The sequence below is a fragment of the Phaseolus vulgaris genome, chromosome 4, assembly GCF_051622355.1.
Source record: "Phaseolus vulgaris cultivar YP4 chromosome 4, ASM5162235v1, whole genome shotgun sequence".
NCBI lineage: Eukaryota > Viridiplantae > Streptophyta > Magnoliopsida > Fabales > Fabaceae > Phaseolus > Phaseolus vulgaris.
In genome coordinates, this window is record NC_143501.1 from 2,506,931 (window position 1) to 2,522,410 (window position 15,480).

Below are 15,480 nucleotides of genomic sequence, written 5' to 3' on the forward strand. Positions count from 1 at the left end.
TTGTAAAGTTCCAATAAATGAGTACAGATTTTCATAAGGTTAGTGTAGCAATCTAGTGAAGGAAGGACACTGAAGGAAGGAGCAAAAATGTCCTAGCTTAATCTAGTGCTCAAGCTAAAAAAATCTATAAATATGAGACTTATGAATGAATAGGAAGATATATAATTTTTAGTTTAATAGTTTTGTTTTATTTTCTTTCTTTCTATTTGTAAAAGTAGTATATTAAGTGGAGACTTATGAGTGTGTTGTACTACCTCCAGATATAAAAGGGGATGGTGTAAAAGAAAGTGTGGAAAAATAGTAATTGAAAATTATAGGATTAGTGTTTGAAACAAAGAAGATTGTAATCGAAAAGGTAGAGAGATATTGTACAGACACTACTACATATATGATAATTAGTAACATAAAAAAATGTTACTAAATCAAGGAAAATGTTACTAATAAGATTTAGTAACATTTTATCAAATGTAGCGGATATCCTATGCAACTAAAGAATTTTAGTAACATTTTCACATTACAATAGATACATTTATAAAAATGTCACTAACTATTTTTAGTAACATTTATTTAATAAAAATGTAACATTTTAAAAATATTACTAAATCTTTTTAGTAATGTTTATTTAATAAAAAGTAACAATATAAAAATGTTACTACAAATTTATAGCAACTTTTTTTAATATAGAGGTGACATTTTAAAAATGTTACTAAATCATTTTAGTAATATTTTTTTTGAAAAAGTAACATTACAAAAATGTTATTAATTATTTTTAGTAACATTTTTTAATAAAAATGTGACATTTTAAAAATGTTACTAAATTCTTTTAGTGATGTTTTTTAATAAAACAGTAACGCTATAAAAATGTTACTAAAAATTTTTAGTAACTTTTTTTAATAAATGAGTAACACTTTAAAAATGTTACTAAATATTTTTAGTTATATTTTTTAGAAAAAGAGTAACATTATAAAAATGTTACTAAAAATCTTTAGTAACTTTTTTCAATAAAGAAGTGACATTTAAAAAATGTTACTAAATTTTTTTAGTAATATTTTTTAATAAAAAAGTAACATTATAAAAATGTTACCAAAAATCTTTGTAAATTGTTTGATTAGAAAATTATACAAATTACTTAGATTTGGATTGTAAAATATGAATTTAATAATTTATGTTTAGATACTTTTATTCTATAAGCAAACAAGTAATAAAAATCTGTCAACACAAACACCAATAGTATTTCAATGGATTTTTAATGTTTAAAAGTGAATTTAGACATGCCTTGTCAATATAGTGTCACTTTTGTTTACCACACATAAGATTCCTAGTATTTACTACAACTACATTCTCACAATCAGTTCATGTATCATGGGAATGACACTGACAGTTATTCACTGTAAAGTGTACATTACAGTTACTCAACATCAAAACCCTTCTCCTTTAGTTCAGTTGCAACCTCATTCTTCAGCCTTAACCACTACTTCTATGCTTCCTCATCCTTCCCATGCCAATGAAATCCTTCAATGATTCTTCGTGCTCCTTGAGCCTTGACTTCATGAGCATAAGAAAAGCCTAAAACACACTTTAATCATACTTGCAGTGCTTACGACAAGGAAAAACTGATAGTATAACAAAAACAGGTTCACCCCTATCACCCACAATGTTTAATCATTGACATGAGACTTACCTACTGGATCAGATGGGAAGAGTTGCTTTCAATTGGACCAGAATATATCTGCTCCCCTCCCAATTTCAGAAGTACCAGCTGCAAAGGTTGGTATTGAAGTACTTAATTATTATTTCATATATGTAAGCATGGTAATAACCTTGGAAGAATCACATCAGGAAAGATAACTACAATAGTTGAGAGTCTCAGACCTCATAGACTTCATTCACACTAGAATCTCATGCTTTTTAATGTAGGACTTAAGTTGTATTATAGAGTATATTGCTGGCCTTTTTGATACTTTTAAACAAGTTAAACTAAGTATTTGATCCAATAAATGACACTTGGGAATTAGTCTATCTATGAAAAAAAAGAGTTGAGTTTTAGTCCTCATACAACCTTACTAATACTGGTAAAGATAGGTATGTGCTGTTACTATGCTTCTTAAGTTTAATCTCAAAAAGTTGAGTTTCATTCTTTATACACCCTTACAGAAACTAAAACTTAATTTGTTTTACACATTCTTAAATGAGTGTTACCTACAAAGGCTAAATGAATAATTTAACCTTTTAAATGTGACTAATTACGCATAAACAGAAAGGTTAATTGAAATATATATTAAACATAGGTACCTGTGGCATGTCTACAAAATATCTTATCTCATCAAAAGTGAGGAATAGAGGTTGAAAAGGAAGAACCATGCCTCTCCTTCCACTATCACTAGCTTTGTTGTTTTTATCAACTTGTCCAGAAGAGGGTCTGGATGATGGACTTGCTTCTTTGTCCATCTTTGTATATGTTTATCATCATGTTATGTTATTTATGGCTTAGAACTTCAAGTTATAAGCACAGAACCTATAGCTTAGAACTTAAGTACTCACCAGAAGAATTTTTTCTTGTTGGTAACAGAATGAACTCTTCAACCATTGAAGCATTTCTCTCGAGCAAATTCTCTTCGGATAGCCCTGCTTGATCTTTTCTGAATGCTAAGCAACATATTCAATTATCAGAATGCATTTGTGTTCAGAAATGAAGTTCAACTAAAGATCACAGCTTAAAGATGGCACTTACGACTGAGATATTGCAAAGCCAGGGAGAACAGAAAGTTGTGGGAAAAATCCACGAGATTTCAGTATCAATACTTCCAATGTTTCTTTGGAATTGGGACTAACCTGAAAAATATCTCAGCCAATTTTCTTATGTAAATATCATTTTCCTTAGCTCATTCTTATTCATAGAACTTTTTCACCATTAAAAACAAATTGATTACCTTTCTCCAACTATGCCCAAGAAACTCATTCACAGCTATAGCATTTTGTCCATACATCATTGGTGAGGACCAGTAACCCCACATAAACCATTTGTGCACATCCTCTAATGCGAAAAATGAAAGTTTTCAAATTAGAAAGGTTCACTAGATTAGCCACCTTTGAAGTTACACTACCATTTTCTCACCTCTAGAAATCACAAATCCTCCCAGAACTGTAACTGCAAGCAGTGCAAATGTGCCAGCAGTGTTTGCCACGACAATATCCCTTCCTATTGCAGCCATCAACCGAAACAGTGCTGGTGCCATCTGCTTAATGCAAAAGATTACCAAGCACTGTTTTACAAACCTGCCAATAAGATTTCTCATTAGATTCCAAAAGTAAGTGAGTAATAGCATAGTTGAGGAATGAGTACAAATGATTTAGGCCTTACTTGTTCATTGTTTTCAAAAACAGTTTTCTAGTGTTGCTGCCTGCAATGAACAAGTAATGAAACAATGCAGCTTCTTCAAAATTCAGTGTGTTCTCCATTTCAAACATAAAGATTCAAGGCTTCCTTTTCGATCTTAATATATGCATCCACATCAGGAACTGGTTCAATGTTTGCTTCCTTCTCTCTTTTAAGTAGGCCAGTCAACATCTCTATAAAGTAGTAAATTTCAAAATTCTGATTAAGAACACTATCTTGTTTTAGATAAATTTAAAAGGTTTATGCATTCTTTTGTTCACAATTACCATAATTGTGTCCAATCCCTTGACATCTTGCTGAGAAAGCCAGTTTTTCTCTCACAGTCATTTCTCCAATGTGATTATCATGTTGACTTATGTAAGCTGATGTCCTTTGTGGCACAAACTCCTCAAGCCCATGTCCATTGTATGTTACTCTTCCAGAATGCTGAGGCTTCATCTCCAATGATATTAATTACTATAATTCAGGAAGTACTCAACTAAAACTATTGTTACTATAGTTAGAGAAATATAACAATTATTCTCTCAATTTATTACTAAAATTGGTTTCCTTACCTTCAAATCTTTACCAAGTCTTCCAGCCAATGCCAACAGCAACGTGGTCTTTCCAGATCCTGGTGGCCCTTGAAGCAAGGCCATTCTGCAAAAAGCTCAACATCAGAACAAGAAAATATCTAGATGCTCCTTTATTGTTGTTGGGTTCTTTGAGTGGAGGTATTCGATAGAGTTGGTACCTAACCTAAGAGACATGGATCCAATAAGTCTTGAGCCATGAGTCAACCTATAACAAAAAATATTGATACCACCTTCAATCCAAAACCTACATTAGATTTGTAGGCCTTTCTTCTTATATATTGTTCACCTCACTCATCTTTAGTGTGGGACTCTAGACTTCACACTTGAATTTCTCACTTTTACAATGAGTTTTTCAAACAAAAGAAAATTCAAGAGTCCCTAAACAAAGAAAGACCGAAAAAATAAATAGATCAAAACCATTATATGAATAAAGGAACCGTATGTGAGATTTGAATTACCTCAAGCACATTCACAAAGAAGTTGAGTAAGGTAGGCAATGCTCTACTTCCAACATAAACTTGTGCTTCAACATTTATATGCTCAAATCAACCTTTAATTGTTGGAATTTCAAGCCCAACTCTGAGTTTAGTTTAACATAGCAAATAAAAATGAAGCGAAAATGAAAACGAAAATCAAGTAAAAAAAAAAAAAAAACCTTACCTAATTGTAGAAACAACTTGAAGCCTGCGATGGAGATTAGATTCAAGTACCTGCATTTGAGCATCGTCAACAATGCAAATTACAAGCAGGAGATAAAAACCAATTCGAACGAAGAGTGCTAGCGAGCATGCTCTATAAAAATATTCTGACTCAAGATAGGCCTAATACTACATTCCTAACTCAATTTAAAGCAATGAATCTGAGTAATTTTCACTTATTTGGTACTTGAAAACTCGTTATTATGAATACAGTACTTTATAACTCGTGAATTCCAGTATTCTTTCCCCCCAGTTTGACTTACCATTATTATGCTCCCCATCGAGCAGAAGCTATTTGAGTATTCCCAAGATTACGAAGTCTTTGGCCAATGCTTTTTCAATACGCTTGAGCACCAACCAATGTCTCTAAATGCCTCGATCTAGCTAAACCATTAGCTCTAAATGTCGCTGGAATCCAACAACAAAATTTGAAGGAAATACAAGAATGTTGTATATTAATATCTCAACAGTGCCCTAATCAATAATAGTTTGGGCTGCTACTACTACATATACATATACATCAATTAAAACTTATTAGAATCCTAAATAACTTAAGAAGTGTGGCAAGAGAAATCACAACTACTCAAGAGTGTACGTAATAAAAAAAAAGTCACAACATCCTAATGGTAAAGAAAAACCTATTAGTAATTACTTAACATATAGTTTAAGAATTGTTCACACTAATTCTACGAGTCAGCGTATCAACCCTTGCATCATGGTTTCGCCTTCTTTTACCTTATATTTTATTCCTACTCAAGTTAGCTCTGATGTTGAGAAGAAACAGAGACCATTCAACTTTCCTTCAATTCAATTTATTAATAAAAGACTTATATACATAACAAAATCAATCATGGAGGCATTTCATAGAAGCTTAGGTGAATGGAAAACGGCAACTGAAAGCTCCAAATGATGCAGAGAGAAATGAAATTAATTATTCTAGTATTCTTATCAGAAGAATTTTTGCAGTTCTACTCAGTTATACTCAGAAGACTACTTCAATTATACTAAAGATGCAACTGCACATATATAAGCACAAATAGAAATAATTAATATTATCATAACACTCTAGTTTTGTACCAAATCAGAATCAAGACGTTATGTAAAAAATCAAGGAGATAATCACTCAATAATCACTCAAACAAAATTATCAGCATTTTAATACAGAAATCAAACACAAATTAATCATAAGAAATGAAACAACAATATTCACCTGCTTAAAAAAACACTAATCCAAGGGATCAAATGTGAGAGAGACTCACTACGATACACACCGATTAAAAACCATATAAAAACACAATGAAAATTAAAATGAAAACCAAATAAAATCAAAGACAAAAAAATCATACCCAATTTGTAAGAACAAATTGAAGTCTGTGAGAGAACAGAGATGAAATTCAAATACCTGCGTTTGAACTGACAATAATGCGAGACGCAAGCACGAGATAGAGAGCGTATGAGAGAGCGTGAAAAGCTTACCTGCGTTTGACCGTGAACGATGAGAATGACAGTGACACACAGAGAACGAGAAAGACGGAGACTAAGAGCGCGAACAAGAGAGTAAAACGAGACTGAAACGAGAGTGAGAGAATGAGGAAGAGGAAGAGATTGAGAGAATAAGAAAAATGAAACGAGAATGAGATTTTGAAAGTAAAGAGAGTAACCATAGCGGGAGATTCATAGAGCAAGGAGAATCAGTGAGTTAGAGAAAAGGGATAGATTCAGACAGTAAAAGGAAATGAGTGTGAGAGAGTGACTTGTGACTGAGAAATTCATTTTATTTTTATTTTTATTTTTATTAGTAACATTTATAAAAATATACAAATTTAAATTTATTTATTGTAACATTTATTTATAAAATGTTACAATATTATGTTTATTTCGCTTCTAGTAACATTTTTTTAAAAAAATGTTACTATAGTAATTAAAATTTATGTACAGTATCGTTTTAAATAAATGTAACTGTAAAAATGTTACTATAGGTAATTAATGGTGTAGTGAGAATTAGTAGGTGTTGAAGTGGCAGACAAAGGAATTTCAATTGTTTAAGTAATTGTTTGAGCTAATTAAGGTCACAAAACAGAAGTCATCTCTTTCTACTAAGCTTCTGCACTACATCTTCTCACCATGTTCTGCTTCTTTTTTTTCCCTTTATAAGCATAGACTATTATCTTATATTATTAATATTAATATTAATATAGTTTACATCATACACATTGTCATGTTTTTCATTATCATTGTTTATTCTTGGGTGTTCTTTCATGTATTATGTCGTATGGCGATTTTCTTCTTCTTCAAATACAAGAATCAGTACATAGGATAGTTTTTACATACCTTTTCAGCTGGTGTTTCCATGCTATCACAAATATATATACAGTTCCTAAAAATGAAGAAGTTTCTTTGAAATTTTTTAACTTGGGACATATCTATGTAGAAAGCTATTGAAGACTCGAAAAAGTACCAGTTTTACATTCCATTTATTCATGTTGTAGAATTCCAATCTTTCCAAAGACAGAAATGAAGAAGAGCTGCTTCCATAAAATTCAGCACCAATGCTCACTATTACTACTGAACTCGCAATTTGTATCGACAAAAATGTACTTAGTACTTTAAGATTCTTCAATTTTCTTCATTGGCATATTTGTGACTTTTGTAAGTGTAAATTCAAGTTGGGGAGTGTATGCAAATTTTGAGGGCATTTCCTTCAGGTTGTAACAAATGTTCAGCTTCAGTATTAACAAATTATAGAGCAAACATGTTGATATTAACATAGCATACATAATTTTGCTTTTATATATATATATATAGGAAACAATTAATGTATGAAGAAGAAAAGGGTCTTATTTCTTTAATATCTATTGTGCTGAATTTCAAACAATGACGTCTGAACTGTTGAATTCCTTTCATACACATTTCATATCTGGTTTGAAATCTTTTACCTTTAATTTCATCTAGTTTTTGTTGCTTTTAGAGGGTTGGTGGCATAATGAGTGCTCGGGGAAAAGTTTGATTGTCCTGGTTTATATAATTATAGCATGCTGGATTATCACTGCCTGACATAGTATTTGGTACATCTTGGATAATATTTAGTCTATTTGTCTTTCTATATTCATCACTTTTTTTCAATTTTCTTACTTTGATTGTTAGTTTTCAAAACTGAAAGTGGCATAATTAATTGAAACAGTGGTGTGCATTGCAGAAAAGTGCGCTCTATTTTGTTCTTTGAAAAGCAAATTTAGAAGCAATAGACCCATGAAGAGGTTGGTGGATAACATTAAGTTTAACTAGAAAACCTTTTACAGTTAAATTTTATAAATAAATGGAAATTTGAGAAGGAAAATGTAATGTCAAAAGTAAAAGCTATTTGCAATGCTTACTGCTTCAATGCCATTCCCAACCGAAGATTAGGATCCTCTGCCAACCGAAGATTGGAATACTGTGAAAAAGATAATGTGATTATCAATTAAATCATTAATTTGAAATTATCAAACCAACAAAAGAAATCAGTAGACAAGTCATGAATACTTAATACATTAGCATAAGAGCTTTTTTACACCTACATTTTTAGATCAAAGTGTGGGAGATCAAACAAATCTCTGATAAATCATATTGCTTCAATGAGATTCTATAATCACATAGCTGAGATCAGCTACAATTTACTATGCTCAGTTACTAATGCATTTGATATATATGTGTAAGTGTATGTATTCTAATTGCTATAGTTCAAGAAGCTCTACCATGAAAGGAAACATGTTGGAAATCAGACTTGTCCAATGTGAAATTTAGCATAACAACAAAATAATAAAAACTACTAATGTGAATACTTTAACAATTTTGTAATCAACAAATCTATAGTGATATTTGCAATGCTGTGACATTATTACTAATTTTGTTCAAAAGCAATAACAGATAACAACAGCAAAAAGGAAACTTCTAGAAAAATGTTTGATTTGGAAAAAAGAATTATATTATTGCCAATTAACAAATAATCAATTAAAACTCATGTGGCCATCTCCTCTAAAACTTAGAGTTTCTTTTGTTTAGTAAATGCCGATTACAGAGTGAAAGATTTGCAACTTCAGAAAATTGTAATGAAAAGGAACAGAGATACTGTGGAAAATTAATTAGCACCTGTAGAAGAGGCAGACAAATGGCAATTGCTACACATCTAATTTTGAACTTGTGCTTCATCTTATTACCTAACACTCAGTTTTTCAATGTGAGCAATCTTTCCCCAGCTTTGCCTTCTGGATTCTGACAATGTTGTTTGAGCAATGAACATTCTCAAACTGTAAGTGTGGCAGCAGAACTTCATCGAGAAAAGACTCCATGTCAACCTTTTCAATATACAAGCTTGCAAGACATGTGTTTACATCCAAGGTCTCTCTCAGGGAGACACATCGAATGTCCTTTATGTGCACTGCAGTTTCCAGTCATCTTTTCTCCACTCTAAACCCTTAACTTCATTTTAGCCTGGACAAGGTTTTCAATAATACATTCAGGAATCAGTAGTGGTGTTAACAACTGAATTTTTGGGGTCATTTTTTCTCCAGTTTCAGTGATCTATTATTAAGTTTAAGTTCATTTTTCTTTGTCAGAAACTGCCATGGCATGAAGTAGATGAAAGACGGGAAAATGTGACTATGAAAACAAATATACTCATATTCATATAGCTAGATAAATGAAGATGAGGCCACCACAACTTCCAAATACAGACAACCTTCACGATCTAAAAATAGGAAACACATTTGGTTGGAATTTAATTTCAACAGAACAATTGAAATAATTTTGCACGGAAAATAAGAGTAAAATAAAATAATTGATTCATGAAAAACGTAGTTGACCCATCCTCCTTTAATAAATATCATCAGTTTAAGTATGCAACTAAGAAAATTGTAATCGAAAAGGTACAAAGATATTGTGGAGAACTAGAACCTGTTGAAGTGGCAGACAAATTGAAAAAGATTCACGTCTAATTTTGAACTTGTGACTCGTCTTATGACCAAACATGCCATTTTTGGATGTGAGCAATCTTTTCCCAGTCTTCTCCATCTGAATTCCGACAACGCTCCTTCAGCAATGGACAATTAAGGATTGTAAGAGAAGAGATGGATTTGGGGAGACCCTCCGCTGGTAAGCATTGTAGGTTGGGACACTCACGAAGGAGGAGAGTGGAGAGGTGGCAGAGACCCTTCAAGTGCATCGTTTTAAGATTTGGGCAATCATAGATTTGTAGAGAGGTGAGAGAGCGTGGCAGCAAAACTTCATCAGGAAAACACTCCACGTCCAAATTTACAATAGACAAGCATTCAAGACATGTGTTGGGATCCAAGGTGTCTCTCAAGGAGGCAATAACTTTAAAACATGAAAAAAAAATATTTTTTATATTTAATGGCAAACTTCCATCTGGGAACAACTCAACTTGTGGACAATTAGTTATACGCAGTCTGGTAAGGGACGGAAAAAGGATTTGCATGGGTTTGGGAAACATGGAGGATTTAAATTGAAGGCAACCATCAATATATAGGTTTATGAGATGATTATTAGTGGACTCCTGTGAAATTCTTCTTATGTTTTGGCAATTTGTCAGTGTAAAAGAACGGAGCTTTGGAAAGAAATCTAACCGAAAGATTGTAAGAGAGTCGCTGCCTCCATCAATATGCGATGTGTCCATACTGTTTCCGCTAATTCTGAGCTCATCACTAACAACTACTTTCGTACCTTTCAGTTTCGGACATTCAATCACATAAAGTTGTTGAAGACGTGGAAAAGAAGTAGTGTTACACTCCCATTCTTCCCATTCCTTCATATGATGGAATGTCAGACTCTCCAAGCATGCAAATGAAGAGTTGCTCCCATAAAATTCAGCACCAATGCTCACTATTCCATCAAGCCCTAAAATCTCAAGGGTCTTCAGTGATGACAAAAGTCCAAGGGGAGGCAAACATAGGCAATATTTACAGTCCTCCAACTTTAAGAACACCAGATCTGGTAACGAATTATCGAATACCCAACTTGGGAATTCTATACCACTGTAGTTACATATGAACAATTAGCGTAACGATTGATGAAAGTCAGTCTGCGTTCTTGAAGGAAAGAGGAATGTTAGATAGTGTACTATTAGCAAATGAAGTACTAGAAGACCTTAAGAGAAGGGGAAAGAGAGGTGTATGCTTGAAAGTGGATTATGAAAAGGCCTATGACTCAGTCAGGTGGGACTTCCTATATGATATGCTAAGTGCACTAGGTTTTCACGACAAATGGGTGAACTGGATAAGAGGGTGCTTAGAATCTGCTTCGGTGTCAGTGTTGGTAAATGGGAGCCCCACAACGGAATTTAAACCGACTAGAGGGCTGAGACAAGGTGATCCACTTGCACCGTTCCTGTTTATTATTGTAGCTGAGGGCCTCACAGGACTTGTGAAGCAAGCTATGAAGAGGAATATGCTTAAAGGTGTGAAAGTCGGTAGACTTGAGGTTGAGCTGGGTATTTTGCAGTTTGCAGATGACACTCTTCTTATGTGTGAAGATAATGTTCAAAATGTGCTTACAATCAAAGCTATTCTTAGATGTTATGAACTTGCATCTGGATTAAAAATCAATTTTCACAAATCTAATCTAGCAGTTATAAACATTGAAAAAACATCTTTTGATTGTTATGCAAGGATTTTGAACTGCTCTCAAATGTCTTTACCTTTTAAATACTTGGGTATGGTTATTGGTGGTAACCCAAGGAAAGGCCAGTTCTGGGAACATGTAGTGAACAAGATAAGGATCAAATTGAGTTCCTGGAAAGGGAAACTGTTATCTTTGGCAGGAAGAGTATGCCTTATAAAGTCGGTTTTATCCGCTATCCCTTTGTTTTATTTCTCTGTATTCAAAGCCCCTGAATCGGTATATAAAAAGTTGATTAGTATTCAAAGAAGATTCCTCTGGGGATGGGGAAGGGACAAGCGAACAATTCCATGGATTAGCTGGGAAAATATCTGCAAAACAAGAGAAGAAGGTGGGCTTGGAATTAAAGATATTCGTTGTTTTAACTATGCGTTGTTGGCCAAGTGGAAATGGAGAATTCAAGGAGAAGAAAGAGGGAAATGGAAGGAGATAATTGAGTCGAAGTATGGAAGTGGAATAGATCAGTCACCTATCCCTATTAAATACCAATCGTGGTGGTGGAGAGACCTCATTAAGGTGTGTGGAGAGGAGAGTTCGATGGGGTGGTTCCATAAAGAAATCAAGTGGAAGATTGGTGTTGGGGATAAAATAAGATTTTGGGAGGACTCTTGGGTCAATAACAATAGTTTAAAGTCAATGTATCCTAGACTATATTCTTTATCAGTTGATCAGGGGTTAAAAGTAAAAGAAGTTGGTAGTTGGGTGGACTCGGTATGGATCTGGAATCTAAGATGGAGACGTCCTGGATTTGAATGGGAAGTTGCATTACAGGAAGAATTATCAAGAACTTTGGCTGGATTTAAACTAGTTAGAGAGATGAAGGATTGTATGACTTGGAAAGGCGAAGACTTCTCTGTTAAATCTGCATATGAATGCGTTACAAAAAGTGATTCATGTAATAAGAGTATAATTTTCGAACATCTCTGGATGTCTAGAGCATTTCCAAATGTTCAAGTTACAGCATGGAGGGTCTTATTGGATAGGTTACCAACAAGGATAAACCTTTCCAGGAGAGGTATAGGGGTAAATACATCTCTTTGTGCTCTGTGTTAAAAGTGGCCTGAATCGGCTCAACACTTGTTCCTAGAGTGTGAATTTGCAATACAGGTATGGAACTGGTGTTTTAGATGGATTGGAATTATGTCTGTACAACAAAAAATCCTTAAAGACCATTTTGAGAGCTTCTATTTGATGCAGATGAATTATAAACAAAATTTTGTGTGGAAAGGTGTATGGACAGCTATAGTATGGAGCATTTGGGATCAAAGGAACAGAACTATCTTTAAACAAGATAGTGTTGATACGGAGGAAATATTCCATATGGCTCAACTTAAAACTTGGTTATGGTTGAGGTATAGAATGAAGTCCTTTAATTATTCTTTCTCTGATTGGCTTTTAAACCCTATCTTGTGCATTAAAAGTTGCTAGTAGATGGAAGGAGCATAGGGAAGGAGTCGCTACTTGCATAGAGATGAAAGGAAGATAGGTTAATGGTGGAAGGGTATGAGAGGTTATGTAGGAGGGATGGGTGAAGTGTAATATAGAATTAATTCTAAGATTGTTATAACTGTTCTTTATCAATTTGTATTACTTATATCCTAGCTGAAAGCTAGGAAAGGTTTTCTGGTTTCTGATTGGAACAGGAGACCATGGTTTGCGTGGACAGAATGATACAAGATGGGGAACTTATGGTTAATTATTGTGCTGGAAGGTGTGTACTAATACAAGGAACAGCTTGTGGAGATCCTGTAGCCACAAAGGACTAAAGCATTGTTGCTGTCTTTATTCTTGATGTGGTCTGGTATGGGGGAATGGTGCTGTCAAAGGTTACTCTGCTGCACAGAATTCTAAGTAGCCAAATACAATTTGTTTTTTTTTCTCTTAGTGCAGATCTTGAGCTACTATTATTTTGTTTTATTGCTGATGTTGGTAATAGTATTAGGAAAAACTGGTGCAGAATGTACACCTGTGTACACCAGTTTGGAATCAATTAGTTGTAGGTTTTTGACATCTAAAGTTTCAGAACTTTTGGGTAATTTTGCTCAAAACCACAAGGAATGGAACTTTGTGATTGTGTATATGGGTTGGGTTACCCCTGAAGTAACCCTCTAATTTAATTTATTCATTGCTGATAAAAAAAAAAACATATGAACAAACGCTTCAAGTGTGTGTTAGGTTGTAGATTCTCAAGTACTTTCTTTTCTTTCCTTGTATCATTAGGGATGTGGTCCGACTTCCATTCTAATTCTAGATGCACAAGGTATTTATCCTTCACATTTGCTTCTGATGCATGCAAAGGATTGAAAATATTCTGCAAGTCATTGATTGATAGCCATCCACGAAGATTGAGTCCTCCCAATCCGCTCAGTTGCTTAGTACTTAGCTCGCTATTTCTATCCACGAGAAAAACGTACTTAGTACTTGAAGATTCTTCAATTCTCCAAAATGCATTGGCATCTTTCTCACTTTTGTACCTTCAAATTCCAGGAAACGCAATTTGGTAAGTTTATGCAAATTTAACGGCAACTCCTCCAACTTTGAACAAGAGTTCAACTCCAAGAAACACAATTTGGTAAGTTTGTGCAAATTTAAGGGCAATTCCTCCAACTCTGAACAATAGTTCAACTTCAGTATTAGTAAGTTATAGAGCAAACACATCGAGTTAGGTAGCTTTTTTATCGCAGTATGCGAAAGATCTAATGAATGGAGATGTCTAAGATCACCTATAGAATCTGGGACCTCTCTAAGGAATGAACAATCATGGAAAGATAACATTCGTATAAACTTAATCTTGGAAAACAAATCATGTATTGAAGTCTTGAAATGCCATTGAGGTTTCCATAATTGTGGGATAGGAAGAAATGAACGAAGTCTTTTAGCATCAATTAAACTCCCAAAACCATCAAAACTTTTGACGTCACAAAATTCAAATGAAAAATGACGGGTTGTTTTCGGTATACATCTGCCTTTATCAAATTTCAACCTGAAACAAGAATTCACACAAACATATTTTGCCAAATCATTCAGAAGGTCATGCATGACATAACCTCTCTTAGCACCTATACGTTGCAAAAAAGACCTTGACAATAGATCATTGAAGTGCTCTTCACCAACTTCTTCTAGATGTCTAATCTGTTGTGGACTTTGTAGAAAATTTTGGGTCATCCACATCAAAATTAACTCCTTCACAAACTCATAATCTTTGGGGAATAAGGCACAATAAGCAAAGCACCTTTTAAGATGAGAAGGAAGACAGCGATAGCTCAAAAATAACGCAGGGATAATTTCATTGTGTTCTGGTAACTCCCATATATCACTTTCGAATATGCTTTTTCAATCTGAAATATATGACTTTGTGCGTAAAAGACATCCAATTGTTTTCAGAGCTAGAGGTAATCCCTTGCACTTCTCAACTATTCTTCTACCAACCTTCATTAACTCATCATTCAATTCAAGATCACCATCTTTAATTGCATGATTTTCAAAAACTTTCCAGCCATGCTTTGACGTGTGGATCTGTGAACTGCTTTAGTTCAGCATCATCAGCGAGAGCATTGATGGAATGCAGCTTGATGTTCAAATTGGCGAGGAGTTTCTCATCAAGTTTTCTTCCACGAAAAAAGTCCAGAAGTTGAGGAGAAGTCAGCTTGTCGAATGCAACCTGAAGAAAGGCGGAAAGAAGAGCACCACCAACAAGTTCTGCTGCCATGGTAGGAACGAGTTGGAAATGAAGTGAATGGAAGTGTGTGATTTGAAATGGACAGTGATTAAGTGCAAGGAATCTTTCTCAATCAATGACCTTTTTTAAGTCTTCCCATCAACGGTTTCTGATAAACAAAATATTCACAGCTCTAATCCATGAATGGATGTCTCACAATAAGATGCAATAAACAAATATGCCTCGTAAACTTTCATATTCTCTAACTTCAGATATATTATAATTAAGCATATCTATTTTATGTCTACGTTTTTTTTTTTTTGTTAAAGATCCGATTTGTTTCTTAATGTATGTTGTTGGATTTTATTTTATAATATTTATACTTTGTTTATGAATTTCCAAGCTAGCTTAATTAGTTACCGTTTGTAACGTATGAGGTGTTTTTTAGAACTTGTGTATATAGGGACAGAATGAAATAAG

General features: G+C 33.8%; 3 protein-coding genes across 27 annotated transcripts in view; all 3 read right to left on the reverse strand.

Annotated features, from left to right (window-relative positions):
* LOC137836570 (putative disease resistance RPP13-like protein 1) overlaps positions 1 to 15,480 on the reverse strand; it is a 72,687-nt gene that overhangs the window by 44,076 nt on the left and 13,131 nt on the right. The window lies entirely within an intron of this gene.
* Positions 1,218 to 6,413, reverse strand: LOC150027786 (ABC transporter G family member 36-like). Of its 20 annotated transcripts, XM_090301279.1 has the most exons (13): positions 6,332 to 6,407; positions 6,147 to 6,238; positions 4,934 to 5,078; positions 4,633 to 4,682; positions 3,952 to 4,522; positions 3,664 to 3,853; positions 3,362 to 3,570; positions 3,116 to 3,276; positions 2,931 to 3,034; positions 2,732 to 2,832; positions 2,542 to 2,646; positions 1,682 to 1,759; positions 1,218 to 1,566 (listed from the first exon to the last, which is right to left on the reverse strand). In XM_090301279.1, the coding sequence occupies exons 7-11, from the start codon at positions 3,466 to 3,468 to the stop codon at positions 2,580 to 2,582; spliced, it is 540 nt and encodes a 179-aa protein (XP_090157405.1). In that variant the 5' UTR covers positions 3,469 to 3,570; positions 3,664 to 3,853; positions 3,952 to 4,522; positions 4,633 to 4,682; positions 4,934 to 5,078; positions 6,147 to 6,238; positions 6,332 to 6,407; the 3' UTR covers positions 1,218 to 1,566; positions 1,682 to 1,759; positions 2,542 to 2,579. The 20 variants fall into 20 exon arrangements, with proteins under 20 accessions (XP_090157405.1, XP_090157404.1, XP_090157401.1 ...); XM_090301278.1 differs by having other exon boundaries at positions 3,952 to 4,682; XM_090301275.1 differs by having other exon boundaries at positions 3,952 to 4,682; positions 4,934 to 6,207; positions 6,332 to 6,405.
* Positions 13,465 to 15,125, reverse strand: LOC137836561 (putative disease resistance RPP13-like protein 1). Its single transcript, XM_090301497.1, is given in 3 exon segments — positions 13,465 to 13,745; positions 13,748 to 13,816; positions 13,886 to 15,125. Coding segments are annotated over 3 exon segments (1,242 nt in total). The 5' UTR covers positions 14,778 to 15,125.